Here is a 13,640-nt window from a genome sequence, read left to right as displayed (position 1 = left end):
GTGTTTTGATCAAATCCATGCCTACTCCCTCCCCTCCAACTCCTCCCATATCTCCTCATCATTTTTTTCCTGACAACTTCTTGTACTCTTTCTTTCTTTTTTTATGCGGCCTTTTGCTACTCTAACATTACTCCCTCTGAAAAGGTAACCCTAAAATCTTTAAGGGATTAGATAATCAGACGATGATGTAAGAATAGGAGGTAGGACTTCGCTAGGCACTTAGGATAAAAAGACCCCAAAGAAAAGTAGCCAGCTTCTTGGCTAAAAGGTAAAATGTCCTTGGGCCTCTTAGCAATATTTCTTCTGGTAATAATTTCTTATTTTTATTTTATGTGTATGTGTGTATTGCCTGCATGTAGGTGAGTTCACCTGTGTTGTGCAATGCCCACAGAGGGCAGAGAGGCCATCGGATCCCCTGGGACTGGAGTTACAGATAGTTGGGTGCTGCCATGTGGGTGCTGGGATTCGAACCCAGGTCTTCTGCAAGAACAACCAGTGTTCTTAACCACTGAGCCATCTCTCCAGCCCCAAAATTTAAAAAAAAATTTAAAGCTGGGCTGGAGAGATGGCTCAATGGTTAAGAGCACTGACTGCTCTTGCAGAGGACCTGGGTTCAATTCCCAGCACCCACGTGGCGGCTATAAACTGTCCTTAACTCCAGTTCCAGGGGAATCCGAAGTCCTCTTCTGACCTCCGCGTCATTGCACCACATGGGTGTGCTCACATACATGCAGGCAATACATTCGTACACATAAAATAAAAATAATAGATAAAATATATTTTTAAAAAATTTTAAAGCTAGAACCAAGATAGGAAACATACAGGACAGGTGTGCTTATATATTGTATCACAGACAACAGAGGAGGTTGTGAAAAGGGCTGCAGGCATGCTTACCTTTGCAAGGGTCTGTGATTTGTCTTTCATGGGGCATGTGTCCCCTGAGGGAGCAGCAGGGGTGTTGGAAAGAGCATAGGCTGAGGAGGATTATAGGTAAGGTTCAAGTCCCTTAGCCTACCTGCTTACTAACTATATGACCTTGGGTGAGTAATTTACCCTTTCTGTGCCTCAGTTTCCTCATCTGTAATCTGAGAACAGTCATGTCCACTGTAATAGAGTGGCTGTGAACCTCAGGAGATGAACCTCCACTTGGCACATTGCAGGTACTGGACAAATAGTCCCTATTGCTCTTTACAGCCCCTTCAGAATAGTAAACAAACTTAGTAAGAGTGTGCTTTTGTGGGTTTGCCTTCATTTTTCAAATTCAGGGGTGGGCAGAATCAAGAAGATGGATTGTTCATGAAGTAGGGAAGATGAACGCTGGCTCTCCTGTCGCTGACTTGCAGAAATTAGGAAGTACCTACTCCTCCTAAAAGAAAAAAGTAAATTTTTCAGAGTAGCTCTTGGCCCTATGGGAAAGTGCTAGGGAGAAACTGGAGGTCTCTTTAAACGGAGCCCTGCAGGCTCATAAATGAGCTTCCTCTAGTCTCCAGAAAAAGAGGAAGAGGGTGGAAAATTGCAGGGTGAACTCTCTTTGGCCCATTGCAGGTGAATGAAGCCGCCTTTGAGATGGAAGGTGGCCCTGAGCCCCAGCAAGCGTGCCAGCTCAGCTCTGAGCCTGCTGTGCAGGGACCAAATTAGGAAACCAACAGAGAGAGAAGAACTTGGGAAGGCACAGAGTGTTTCCTCACTTACGAAGAGCAAAACTAAACCAGCCAAGTGTTATACCATACAATGCATCCTTTTTCTAAAGTATCAGAGAGGCAAAAAATGAGAAATTGCAGAGGGCAGTCATAAATCCCTCAGACCTGGTCAGGAAATGCAGTTCTGCCACTTCCCAACTGGTTGGCCATTGGGGGTGGTGCTCACATAAGCTCCTTGTTCCTTAAAACCTCCCGCTGTGTTGCCTGGCTGGCTCAGGCTCTCTAGAAATAGGAAATAGGGAGGACCTTCCCTGGGTGGCGTGGCAAGGTTACATGGCTGCCCAGGGTGAGGAGAGCATTAGAGATGATGTATTATGTGGAGGTGGGGGAGATGACATGAACTCTGGAAATCCCTCATCTAGAAGTATTTTAACAAGCAAGGAGGGCCCAGTGCCACAACCTGAGCTGGTTGCAGAAACAACAGCCCCTGAGAACCAGCAGCTGCTAAGTTTGGAGGCTATGGGAGGAAGTGTCTGGAGTCTGAAAAGGGCGCTTGAGATCCTTGGGAGGAGGAGGGCAGTGAAGGTAGAGGTACAGGTTAGGCAGCTAACAGCCATCAGATTCAAATATTTTCAGCTCGTGGATTGAGGCTTAGTGGGTTGTGCAATAGGACACTTAAAAGAAAAATTGGAATAGACCATAAGAGGACCAGATGGAAAATACTGATTCATTACCACCTATGGGAGGGGTGAGCCTGTGACAGTGAGTAGGTCTTTTGGTTGCATGTGTATCTTAGACCATGGATGGAGTCAGAGAGCTTAAACACCCAGCCGAGCAGACTGAGTAGGGCTGTAACGTCGCCTGCTTTTCCTCTAACCACTGCTTTTCTGTGATGAAGAATCAGGCCCAGAGACAAAGGGCAGGGGTATTAATGTCCTCTCTTTGGATTCCAGAGGTTCTTTGGTATCACATGCAAAGTTGTCATGAGATGATGTGTGATTGGTATGTGCATACACACACATATACACACAGTAATTGTGATACATACATACAACACATATAATCACTGCTACTAAGCTTTGACAACTAGTCAAGCACTGCTCAGTCCTCCAGGCAGCCCTATGATGGAGATACCATTGTCCACATTTTACATAAGAGGGAACTGAGGCCTAGTTATGACTTCTAAGGACTGGAGCAAGCTGCCCTGCCTCTGTAGAGAGCTGACATGGGAGTCAGGAGCTGGCTCTGAGCCTAGATGGGGCTCCAGTATTTCAGAGCCAAGGTGGTAAAGTAGAATTCTTGGACTTTAGGGTTCCCATACCTGCTTAGGTGATAGAGCCTCATAAAGTGTTCTTTTTCAATTTAGTTTTAGTTTTTGCTGTGGCAGCATTCTCCTCTGCTAGCTAGAGTATCCATGTCTTCCCTTTGTAATGTTTTCCCTTTATAATCACTGCAGCAATTCCACTTGCAGAAAGCCTGTTTTGTGGGTGGCAGTAGAACTCAAAATGCTGTTGGCCCTGTAGGAACATGGTGTGTTCATGAGTCTCCTGAATTTTCTCTTTTCTTCTTCTCCTCTTTCTTCTTCCTCCTCCTCCTCCTCCTCCTCTTCCTCTTCTTCCTTTCTCTCCCTCCCTCCCTCTCTCCCTCTCTCCCTCTCTCCCTCCCTCCCTCCCTCCTTCCCTGTACAATGGATACTCTGTTCCTTCAGGGTTTGGGTTCTTCTGTTTTTTTTTTTTTTTTTTTTTCTTTTTCTTTTTTGTTCATCGTGTCCAAACTGGGGGCTCATCCCAGTTATCTCTCCATGGTTATTAACTTCTGTCTCAAGGCCTCAGTTCCAAACTCCAGAAAGAGATAAAACCTATGCACCTTCCCCAGATGTGGCCAATGGTCAAAGATGCTCTACTCCTCCCAATCAGGGACAGAGGTAGGGTCAGGCAGCACTGACTTTGCCAGAAGCCAACATGAGTCTGAATCTAGCCTCCACTGGTGACTCCCTGTGTGATCCTCTCAAAAGAGGAGATAACTATGGTTGGGGCATGGATGTCTAGTGGCACTGGGCAGGAATAGGGGGAGGGTTGAAGGAAGCAACCCTGGCTTCTTTGGGAGCTGATGTCCTGAATGACACAAACACCGGCATGCTGTCATGCCAGACACAAGCAGGTTGGGGGCAGGCAGGTGAGATTGGTGGAGACACATGAGTGAGAATGGGTACAGCCTTAGCCCCCATTCCTGAACCCCAGCTGGCTTGACTGCAGCAAAAGGTGCAGAGTGTCCTAAGGGCTGCTTCATGTGCCTTCTTGTGTTTCATGTTGTGTGTGATGGTATGTGCCCATATGACCTGCACCAGTTGGTCCTTTTCCTACTGGAACAGCCCCCCCTGCTCCCAGGACAAAAACAGCCTAGGGCCTTTTTCCTCTGAAAGTTCAAACTCCCTGCCCAGGGAGGGAGGGAGGGTGAGCGCTCCAGACTAGCCTGTGTGAGAGCCTGCCTGCTCTGTAGGGCTGGCTATGTCCAGCAAGGTGCATTTCCCAAGGCCTACCCCAACTCCCCTTTGTCTACTGAGCAGGCCCTACAGAGACTACATGAGGAAGGAGCCACACACGCTGGCCTTGTCTTGGGTTCATGCTCTCTATACAGCAATCTTTGGGGCAATGGGCCTCCCAGACAAGGGAAGTGTCTCTGTGGGAGTGCTGGCACCTCTGACCTTGAGCACTAGGTCCTTGGAGGGGGAACCAGTCCAGGGAGTCACTTGCTGGTAGAATAAACAGCTGGTTCTTCCACTTAGTAGTTGTATGGTCTGAACAAGCCACCTGGCCTCTGGTCATGCTACCCATGTGTGACGAATTGTTTTGTCTGCACTTGCTGCTGATAGTGTCCTAGGCTGATGACCGTGCTCAGAACAACAAAGCCCTCCCCAGTGACCTCTGCTTTTCCTCTTTGCAGCTGGAAGAGGCGGAGCACTTTGCCATGGTGGTGATTGGCCTTGGCGAGGAAGCAGGAGAGTTCCTGCCCAAAGGCTACCTGGCCCTGGGTCTCACCTATAGTCTGCAGGCCACCGATGGTGAGCACTCAGCCCTCAGAGGCCTCTATTTGGGGGTGACTCAGGCTTTCCAATTGCCTCTGAGGCATCTTTTTCCGACTAGTGACCCCTCTCTGCTACTCCCCACAGATGCTAACACTTCCCTGGGATAAGTACATGCATACATACACCCCACCACACACATGCATACACGTCCCCCAGTTCCATTTCCACTCTTTCTCGGACTGCCACCAACATGCCGTCCCTTCTCATGGATCCAGGTCTGTCACTATGTAGGCCCTGTCTCAGCTCCAGCCTCACCCAGGCTGCCCTCCTCTGTGCAGTGCTTGGTATTGCCTGTCTGCAGTGCCATCAACCCTCCAACTCACGGTGGCTTCCTTCTGTTTCTCACAGGCCTGTCTTTACCCTTAGCACTGCAGTAATCTTTTGGGGACATTGAAATCCATACTTAACACATGACACAGTACCCAGTACATGCAGGTGCTTCATAAGTTTGGGTTCCTGCTCTGGGTATGGTGTTTGGTTCCCATACCTGCCAGTTCTGCCTCCCACATTGAGCAGAGAAACACTGACTTTTATGTCCTTGAAGTCTAGGGGGAAGGGAGTGATGGCCCCTACCCAGCCTTTGCCCATGTCCCCCTGTGTCAGCCCTGTGTATGTGGCCTCAGGGACCCTTGAAGCCATATATGACAGTCTGGTAGTAGCTGTCTCCTGCTCCTCATGCCATGAGTCATGGGGTCTTGAGTCATCACCATCTGTGCTTGAGCTAGTGAGGACCCAATTCCTGGGTCACAGTCTACTTTCATCAAAGCAGTCTTCCATGACTTGAACCCTGTTATTGGACCTTGAGATTGGCAGACAGGGTCCTAATGGGCTGCTTCCTGCAGTATTCCTGTGCCCTGGGAATGGGCCAAGGAGGGGGGTTGGTTCCTCTTCAGTAACCCCTCAATCCATCCTATCTCCTGCAGCCACCCTGAAGTCCAAACAAGATGAATTGCACCGCAAGGCACTGCAGACGCTGGAAAGGTGAGGAGGCTTCCGCCCACTGCAGAGCCCCTCTTGCCTGGATGGCACAGGTGGCACCTTCACATGCTTTTCTTCACGGGGTCCTCTGATGGAATGGAGGGTCCCATCATTAAGCTTCACCATCTGCTAAATGGAGGTTTCTAGCTCCCTTTTATGGATGAGGAAACCAAAGTGCTAAGAGGTCACCCAGCAAACACGGGCAGGTTGCTGAGGCAGGCAACCTTGCCTTCAGTGCTGGCCTTCAACACTGGAGAGCCCTGTGGTCGGCTAGGAACTGATTTACAGCATCTGTAACCTTGAGCTCAATATTGCTCTTATACTTACATTATAGAGAGCAGGAAAAGCATTGTGCAAGGTGTTCTACAGGTAGCAGGGAGCTCAGAAGTGGTGTTGGCCACCCTCTAGGCTCTCTCTGACCACCCCTCGGCTGCAAGAACCTCCCATCCTCAGCTTTACAGAGATTTCCTGGGGTCAGGAAGGGAAGAAGGCAATGAAGCGCCTCCCTCAGGCCCAACCTTGTGTAGCCCCTCTTTATTGTAGGCCTCCAGAGCCTCTGAACCTCTCTCCTCTCTTTCCCTTTCCTGGCCTGGCCCATGGGGCCTCCTCTGAGCCCCCACTTTCTTGACCTCTCCCCTGCACTGATGTGACAGAAGCATGTTACTAAAGAGAGCCTGACAAGGACTGCTGGTACCACATTTATTGGAGTATGTGGAATTTCTGGTCAGGATATTCTGACACTGGCTAACACGTGGAACATCCCCCCCTGCCTTTCCCCACCAGCATTTAATTCCAATTCAGATTGGCAATTCACAGGCCCTGCATCCTCAGGACAGTGTTCCTTTCTTTTAGTAGGAAAGCCATAGCCAGGCTGACAGATGCTCAGGGGGAAACAGCCAGGCCTGCCATACACAGATATGCACACTTTTCCCCCTACCTCTAATCCTGTCCTCCTTTGTGGTCTGTCTCTTCAGAGTTGCTGAACCTCAGCTTATGCCTACCCTCCTTGAGCCACTGTCCCCTCCCCTGGGCTGCTTGTGGACCTCTGAGCCATCATCTCTCGTCTGGGCAGAACCTCCCACCCTATCGCCCCATGGCACATAGCACACAAGGCTAGCATGCTGGAGACGTGGGCCACACGATGGCTGCTCAATTGACTGATTTGTGACTCCCTCTCTCCATGCAGAGCTCAGGAACTGGCACCCGACGACCCCCAGATCATCCTCTATGTCTCCCTGCAACTGGCCCTCGTCCGACAGGTGGGTTGTCACAGTCCTAGTCCTCAGATTGGGGCATCTGACCTCCTCCTTGCAACTCTGCTTACCAGCTATGTAACCCTTTACAAGAGATTTGTCGGGTCTGAGTGTCTTTATCTTTCATGTTAGCATCATTGTGCCCTTCCTCAGAGGGGCCTAGTGAAGATGCAGTCACTGTGGATACACCTCAGCCTACCTAGGGCACACAGGAAAGGACTATTCTCTGCCCTTACTTTCCTTAGAACATTGTAGTCTCCTGAGAAGTGGATAAGTGACCATACCTACTCCCTTCTGACCTTGGGGAAGAGTGATTGGGACCTATGACTACTTCTGGGTGGGCTTCTGTGTAACCCAAAGCTCCTCTGACCCTGAAGACATCACTCTCAGACCTGGACCTTGGGGGTTCAATAAGGCCCTTCTCTCTTCTCCCTATACTACCTTTGCCCCAGGATGACAACCACCACTATCCACAGCTCTCCAGGCAGACCATGTTTGCCCCACACTGAGCAGTGAACTCAGTGCCAGGGGACCCTGACTGTCATAGTACTCCGCAACTCCATGCCTTTTGGGGTCTCTTGATCTCATGTACCCTGTAGTACTCAGACTGGGGCTCTGAGCATCTCTGGTGGCCTTGACCCAGTTCATGCTGACTCTAAATCCCCTGACTGCCTAGGGACTGTAGATGACCCAGGGCCCCAGCGTAGCTCTCCTGTCATTAGGAAACAGGCTGAGCATCAGGCTGCTGGGGGGCGGGGTGGGGGGAGCTTCATAAGCCCTGTCTGCACCCAGGCATGGTGGTATACACCTGCATTCCCAATCCTGGGTAGGCTGAGGCAGGAAGATCCTCTAAGTTTGAGAAAAGCCTAGGCCTCAGAATGAGTTCCAGGCCAGCATGGAATATATAACAAGATACTGTCTCAAGAAACCAAACCACAGGAAAAAAGAGAAGTCCACATTCATCCACAGACAATGAGAGGTAACCTAGCTACTTGGGTACTGCCTCATCATCCTCTTAAACTTCTGATGCATGGACAGCATGGCTCCATGTCATACCTGAGAAACCCAGGCTTTCCTGAATTAAGTACCTAAGAACTGGTAGAGCCAGGGGCCTTTGATCTAAAGTCCACCCTGCCTCAATTAAGAAGCTCCTGGCCCACTTGGAGATAGGGTCCTGGGCATCTTGATCCCAGCTAGGAGTCTAGTCTTACTATCACATCTGACCTTTTGTCAATTCAGCCAGCTGTTCCTCCTGATCTCAGGGCAATGGGGCTCTGCCTTCTGCCCTCATCACCCTCCCTTGGAGCCCACATTGTCCCGACTTCTCACTGCATGGTGGCCTTCACAGCTAAAACCCCTTCCTTCTTGCTTCACGCCTGAACCCTTGTCCCAGACCTGCCTATTCATTTTGACTTGTCACTCTGAGTCCTTCTGTCTCAGCCATTTTCTCCCCAGCAGCCCTTCTGTCAGTTCTGCTGTCGTCTGCTGCCTCTCTCTCTCTTCCTCTCGCACCACCCCCTCCCCTGTGATTCATCCAGCCTTCTGCCATCTCCATGCTGCACCCACGATCCTGTCTTCCAGGCCCTGGACCAGGCCTTGAGTCCCTGTGTGCGTCTCCTTCAGGAGCATCACTCGGCTCCTGGCATGAGACAGAGAGATACCTGAGACTGCTTTATTTTTAGCCCTCTGTAAAAGAACCTGGTGCTTTTCTTGCCAATCAAGTTAATGATAAACCTTTGGTGATGCATTTTTTAATCTCTTTAATTATTCACTCATCTTTGATGAATAGCACCCATCCTCCAAGATTGATGACTTCCAGGCCAGTGAAGCCTGGTGCTGCTTCCTTGGGTACCGCAGGTCTTGGCAGTCTCAGGAGGTTGAGTTCTGAGTGGACTCTAAGCTAGTGCGTTCCCCTGTTTGGGTCTCTGAGGCCCTCCACCTAGCACATCCTGCCCAGAGCATGGCTGAACAGTGATGTCCGGGAATTTGGTTACCCAGCCAAGGATAATAGGGTCTGTCCAAGGCCAGGAATGTCCTTGGGGAGCCACAGACAGGCTAAGCTGGTAGCCACACTGATCTTAGCTCCCTCATACTCTCCTTCATCTATGCACAATTCTGGGCCAGGCATTTAGTGCCTATGGCCTGATCAGAGACTAGGAGGAGACCATAGGGACTGGCACACTGGGAACTCAGTGCTCCACAGGGAGCATCAGAGGCTGGTGTCAGGTTTTCTGCCATACATAGCTCAACGGTAAACTAATCTCAATACTTAGTATTTAGAGGTGCTGGGTTCAGTCCTCAGGGCTGCATTAAAAAAAAAAAAAAATCAAAGCGCCATGATGTGGAAAGAGTGGCCAGAGCTAACTGCAACTCCCAGGCTAGGGCTTGAATGGAGCATGTGCCACAGGACTAGGAGGAAGAATCCTATCACTTCCTTTGCTGCAGGGCCTTGGGAGGCTAGAAGAGGGAAAGAAAAGCTGTGGAGTCTGCTGAGCTAATGCTCTGCTGGACACGTCTCATACCTCAGCCTCACAGCCATCCCAGGAGGGATGTAACAGGATGTAACAGGAAATGCAGCCCAGGGAAGTGTTTCCACCTTGCCTGGGGGCAATGGCAGAGCTGGGATATACACTCACACCCAACCACAGAGCCCAAACTCTTATGCCTGTGAGTAAGTAGGAGAGGTATTTCTCCATCCGTCCCATGTAAGATTATTTTTCCCCAGCATCGCATAACAGTCACAGAAGGGCCTGGTCCATGCCAGGTCTGTAGCTAATGAGTTTTCTATAACAGGGCCAGGCCTTCCTAACCCTCCTCCCTCTGCCTACTACTATGTTCTCTTCCAACCTTCTGTTCTGGTTACCTAGTCACTGCCTCTATACCCCCTAGAGGCAGGAGGCTGAGAGTTTGGCAAAGGAAGAGATGGGCATTTCAACAGGAAGTGGAACTATATGTAGAGGGTGCCACTCGCTGAAGAGTAGGGAGATGCCTCATGCCTTCTGTGGAACTGAGCCAGGTTGGAATGCCAGAAGTCTAGAGGTAGGAAGGAGATGATAGGCTGGACACTGCTATACCCTGAATATACATTGTGAAAAGAGGTTGACCTTAACCTTGGATGGGCTGTATCAGGCCCCTCACTTAACCAGTGTGGCCTTAGCAGTCTTTGTGAGCTTAGCACCCTGTACTAACCAGATCTGCAATGCTCAACCTCTTAGGATGGGAAGGTGCATTTGATAACCCATCTGAGGTAAGGCATATGCTTAACCTAAATAGGGAAACTGAATTCCAGAGACAAAAGCCTCAGGGACAAGGGACCCAGCTCTTTCAAATTCACAAACATGATACTGCTTTCTACGACACCCCAACAGATCCTAAGTGGCATGATCCTGTCATTCAAATAGTGGGTAGAAGCTGGTGTAGGGAGTGCAGGGTCACCTGGCAGGTCATGTGGGACAACTAAAGGAGCTGCTGTAGATACGAGGGCAGCTCAGCCTCCATTGAAGAAGCTTTTACATTGGTGTCTGGCCAGAATTTCTTTCAATCCTTAATGCTTGTGGAAAGTTTCCAGATCCTGCCAAGGGTTCACAGGCCTTGAGAGTTTGCTGAGCTTACTGACTTCTGTGGCTGAGCAGCAGATGGGTGGAGATGCTCAAGTGGACTTGGATAGAGAACAGCATTCAAGGTGATCTTGTGATCTATCCTGAGCCATGTTGTGCTCAGAATTGTATCTCCAACAGAGATGATCACATTCTTCCCTGGACCAAGCTATAACAGGAGTCCATCCTGGCAAGCAGGGCAAGATGTGTGGCCTTGTGGGGGTATGATAGCAAGCTCATTGAGCCCAGACCCTGTTGGTACTTGAAGACAATATCATGGCCACAGGTGCCAACCACCGGTGCCCTCAGTGGCCAGTTCTGGAAAGGTGTTAAAGTCCTACCCTATAAGTTAACATGAGCAGTGAATGTACCCCTTCCCACTGTTCTTGCCCACCCTCCCCCAGGCTGGCCTACACGACTCTCAAAGCAGTATGTGTGCTTCCTAGACCCTCCATTAGTGGTTTTTGTGACTCTGTGTAATCTGGTTTCATCCTCCAATCCTACTGTAGAAACAGGCTTAATAATTATTGAGTTGAAAAGCAAAAATTACAAATACCAAGACCAGCATCTAGCTAGGCCCCACACTACCCACATTAGAGGGCACGCTCCCCCTTTCCTGCCTCTCATCTCTGCTGCTTCCCTGCCTTTGGTCACACTGCACATCTTCCCTCTTCATTGCCTTCCCTTGAGTGGGAGTCTACTGATCTCCATTAACAAAGCTCTGGGAAGGGGCTTCTACACATGCAGACAGCCTCTCCCTAAGGTGTCCACTCCTCCCATTAGAAGTGCTTCCCACTGTCTGCCCAAGTCCCTTGCCAGGCTGTCTGAGGGATGTTTTATTGTAGCACCTTGCTCCCTGTACAACCCTGGGCTCACTTGAGTTGAGCCACACTACTTCATAGCTGGCACCTGGCACCAAGTTTAGGGGAAAATCCCTAAGCTGGCGGTCTCTTTGGCAGATCTCCAGTGCCATGGAACAGCTGCAGGAGGTCCTGACAGTGTGCAGGGATGATGTCAATGCTCTCCATTTGCTAGCACTGCTCTTCTCTGCCCAGAAGCACTACCAGCATGCCCTAGATGTCATCAACATGGCCATTGCTGAGTACCCCGAGAACTTCAAGTGAGTTTCCTAGGGACATTGCTGGGTGGAGGGTTGTTGGCTACTGGATAGTTGCCTGTGTACACCTCAGCTTGTCACATTGCCAGCCTAGTACACAGAGAATAAGTGATCACTGGATGGATACTTCCTGGGTGGAGAGACAAGGTGGTTTGAGGTTGGCGAAGGGCTGTGGTAGTATACACCAAGAGTTCTGGGTGGGGAATGATGAGGCTGTGCTACTCCTGGGCATTCATCAGGGCTAGAGGCCCATGGGAGAGAATTGCTGGAATGCGTGTGTGTGGCACAGTCCTTTCACTCAGCGCTGTAGTCCTCTTGAGGGCACCCTTTAGCAAGGCATGTGACTTAATCATGACCTGGACACAGCCAGCCAGTGATGAAATTCTAAAGCTGGCTGTGTTGTTGGAGGCCAGCAGAACCCTCCCTCTGTCTTCAAGCAGGCCAGCTGGAAGCCGGGAGTATGGTTGGTTATCTTCCTCCAGGGTGGCCCTGTTCCTCCGTGTTTACTGCACCGGTCACATCTGCTTCTGGGAGCAGGATTCAAGTTGCATTGGGCCTAGGCAGCAGCAGGTAGAGCAGGAGCAGGTCTCCTCCTACCTACTGAAAGGACCTACTATCATTGAACTAAGTCACCAGGGAATGGGACCAGCTAAAGCAGAAAGCTGCATCATGGCTCTGTGGAAGTGATCTAGGGAGAAGTCATCTTTTTATGATCCCTGAGCCTTGCCCTGCTTACCCTTGTCCATACTGTCCCCTGCCTACAACCTAAAGCACCCCTACCCCAACTCCTGACCCTACCCAGTCCCCTGCCATCCTGCCCAGGTGAGTGCCAGCTGCTCACAGCCAGGTGCAAGCAGAGTTATGGCCCCCTTGATAGTCCGTCCTTATGTGGAAGGGATAACCCTGATTCTAAACCTTGATCCAGCTGTATTTTATTTTATAAAATAAAATATTCCTTGTCTCAGGAATCCCAGATACTATACAGCAATACCAGGTGATAACATTTTATTTGTTTTTAAAAATTACATTTATTGGAGCCAGAGAGATGGCTTAGTGGTTAAGAGCACTGGCTGCTCTTGAAGAGAACCTGGGTTCTGTTCACACCTACATGATGGCTAACAACTGTCCGTAACTCCATTTCCCTCTTGTGATCTCTGTGGGCATTGGATGACATGGGTACACTTACATACATGTAGATAATACACTCATACACATAAAATAAAAATGAAAATAACATTTATTTATTTATTTATGGGGGCGGTGCACACATGCCACAGTGCATGTGTGGAGGTTAGAGGACAACTTGAGGGAGTCAGTTCTCTCCTTCCACCAGGTGGGTCCCAGGGATCAAACTTAGATCATCAGACTTGGTAGCAAGCACTTTTATCTGCTGACCCCTCACAGGCCCTATTTATATATGGTGAAAAAAAACAAAAGGAAAGGCCTCCACTCCCTCCACTCCCAACACTAGCACCTTGCTTTTTCCAAGCTCTATCCCCATACCTGTCTGGTTCTGACTCACTGCTGTTGGCTTGCATGCTGGGGTGTGTGTGCGTCTATATGTCTTTATGTGCCTGTGCATATTTGTATTTACTCTGTCAGGCTAAATGGGAAGAGAAATGCTCAAGCAGAAAGGCTTAGTACCGTAGTGTAGAAAGGGAAGGGACTCCCCTCCCATGGTGGGTGGTAGGGTGCTGAGTAGCATCACACAAGAAACGAGATGTTGGGCGGGGTTCACTGTTAAACATTGTTTTAGTGGCAAGTCCTTTCTGAATAAGACCTTCTATGGAAATAGAAATGGGAACCCGAGAGGAGCAGAGCTATACTGATGGAGGTAAAGGGAGATTTGTGGCCTACCTAGTTGGTCCTGCTTTGTGCCCCTAGTCCCACAAAATAGAATAAGCATTCTATTCCTGAGTCTGGTGTTTCGCTGCTTGGAATCTTTTCATAGCTTCTGAGATGAATGGTCTA

General features: G+C 49.6%; 1 protein-coding gene across 2 annotated transcripts in view; it reads left to right on the top strand.

Annotated features, from left to right (window-relative positions):
- Positions 1 to 13,640, top strand: part of Ttc7a (tetratricopeptide repeat domain 7A) — a 120,935-nt gene that overhangs the window by 68,451 nt on the left and 38,844 nt on the right. For both annotated transcript variants that reach the window (XM_008823055.2, XM_017795592.2), the window contains exons 12-15: positions 4,584 to 4,701; positions 5,649 to 5,706; positions 6,890 to 6,962; positions 11,512 to 11,672. In XM_008823055.2, coding sequence (XP_008821277.1) covers positions 4,584 to 4,701; positions 5,649 to 5,706; positions 6,890 to 6,962; positions 11,512 to 11,672 — 410 coding nt within the window. The remainder of the gene's footprint in view (positions 1 to 4,583; positions 4,702 to 5,648; positions 5,707 to 6,889; positions 6,963 to 11,511; positions 11,673 to 13,640) is intronic.

Source organism: Nannospalax galili, unplaced genomic scaffold (assembly GCF_000622305.1).
Source record: "Nannospalax galili isolate Female #2095 unplaced genomic scaffold, S.galili_v1.0 scaffold286, whole genome shotgun sequence".
NCBI classification, from domain to species: Eukaryota; Metazoa; Chordata; class Mammalia; order Rodentia; family Spalacidae; genus Nannospalax; species Nannospalax galili.
Note: the sequence above shows the minus strand (reverse complement) of the source record. Positions and strands in the feature narration are given on the sequence as shown.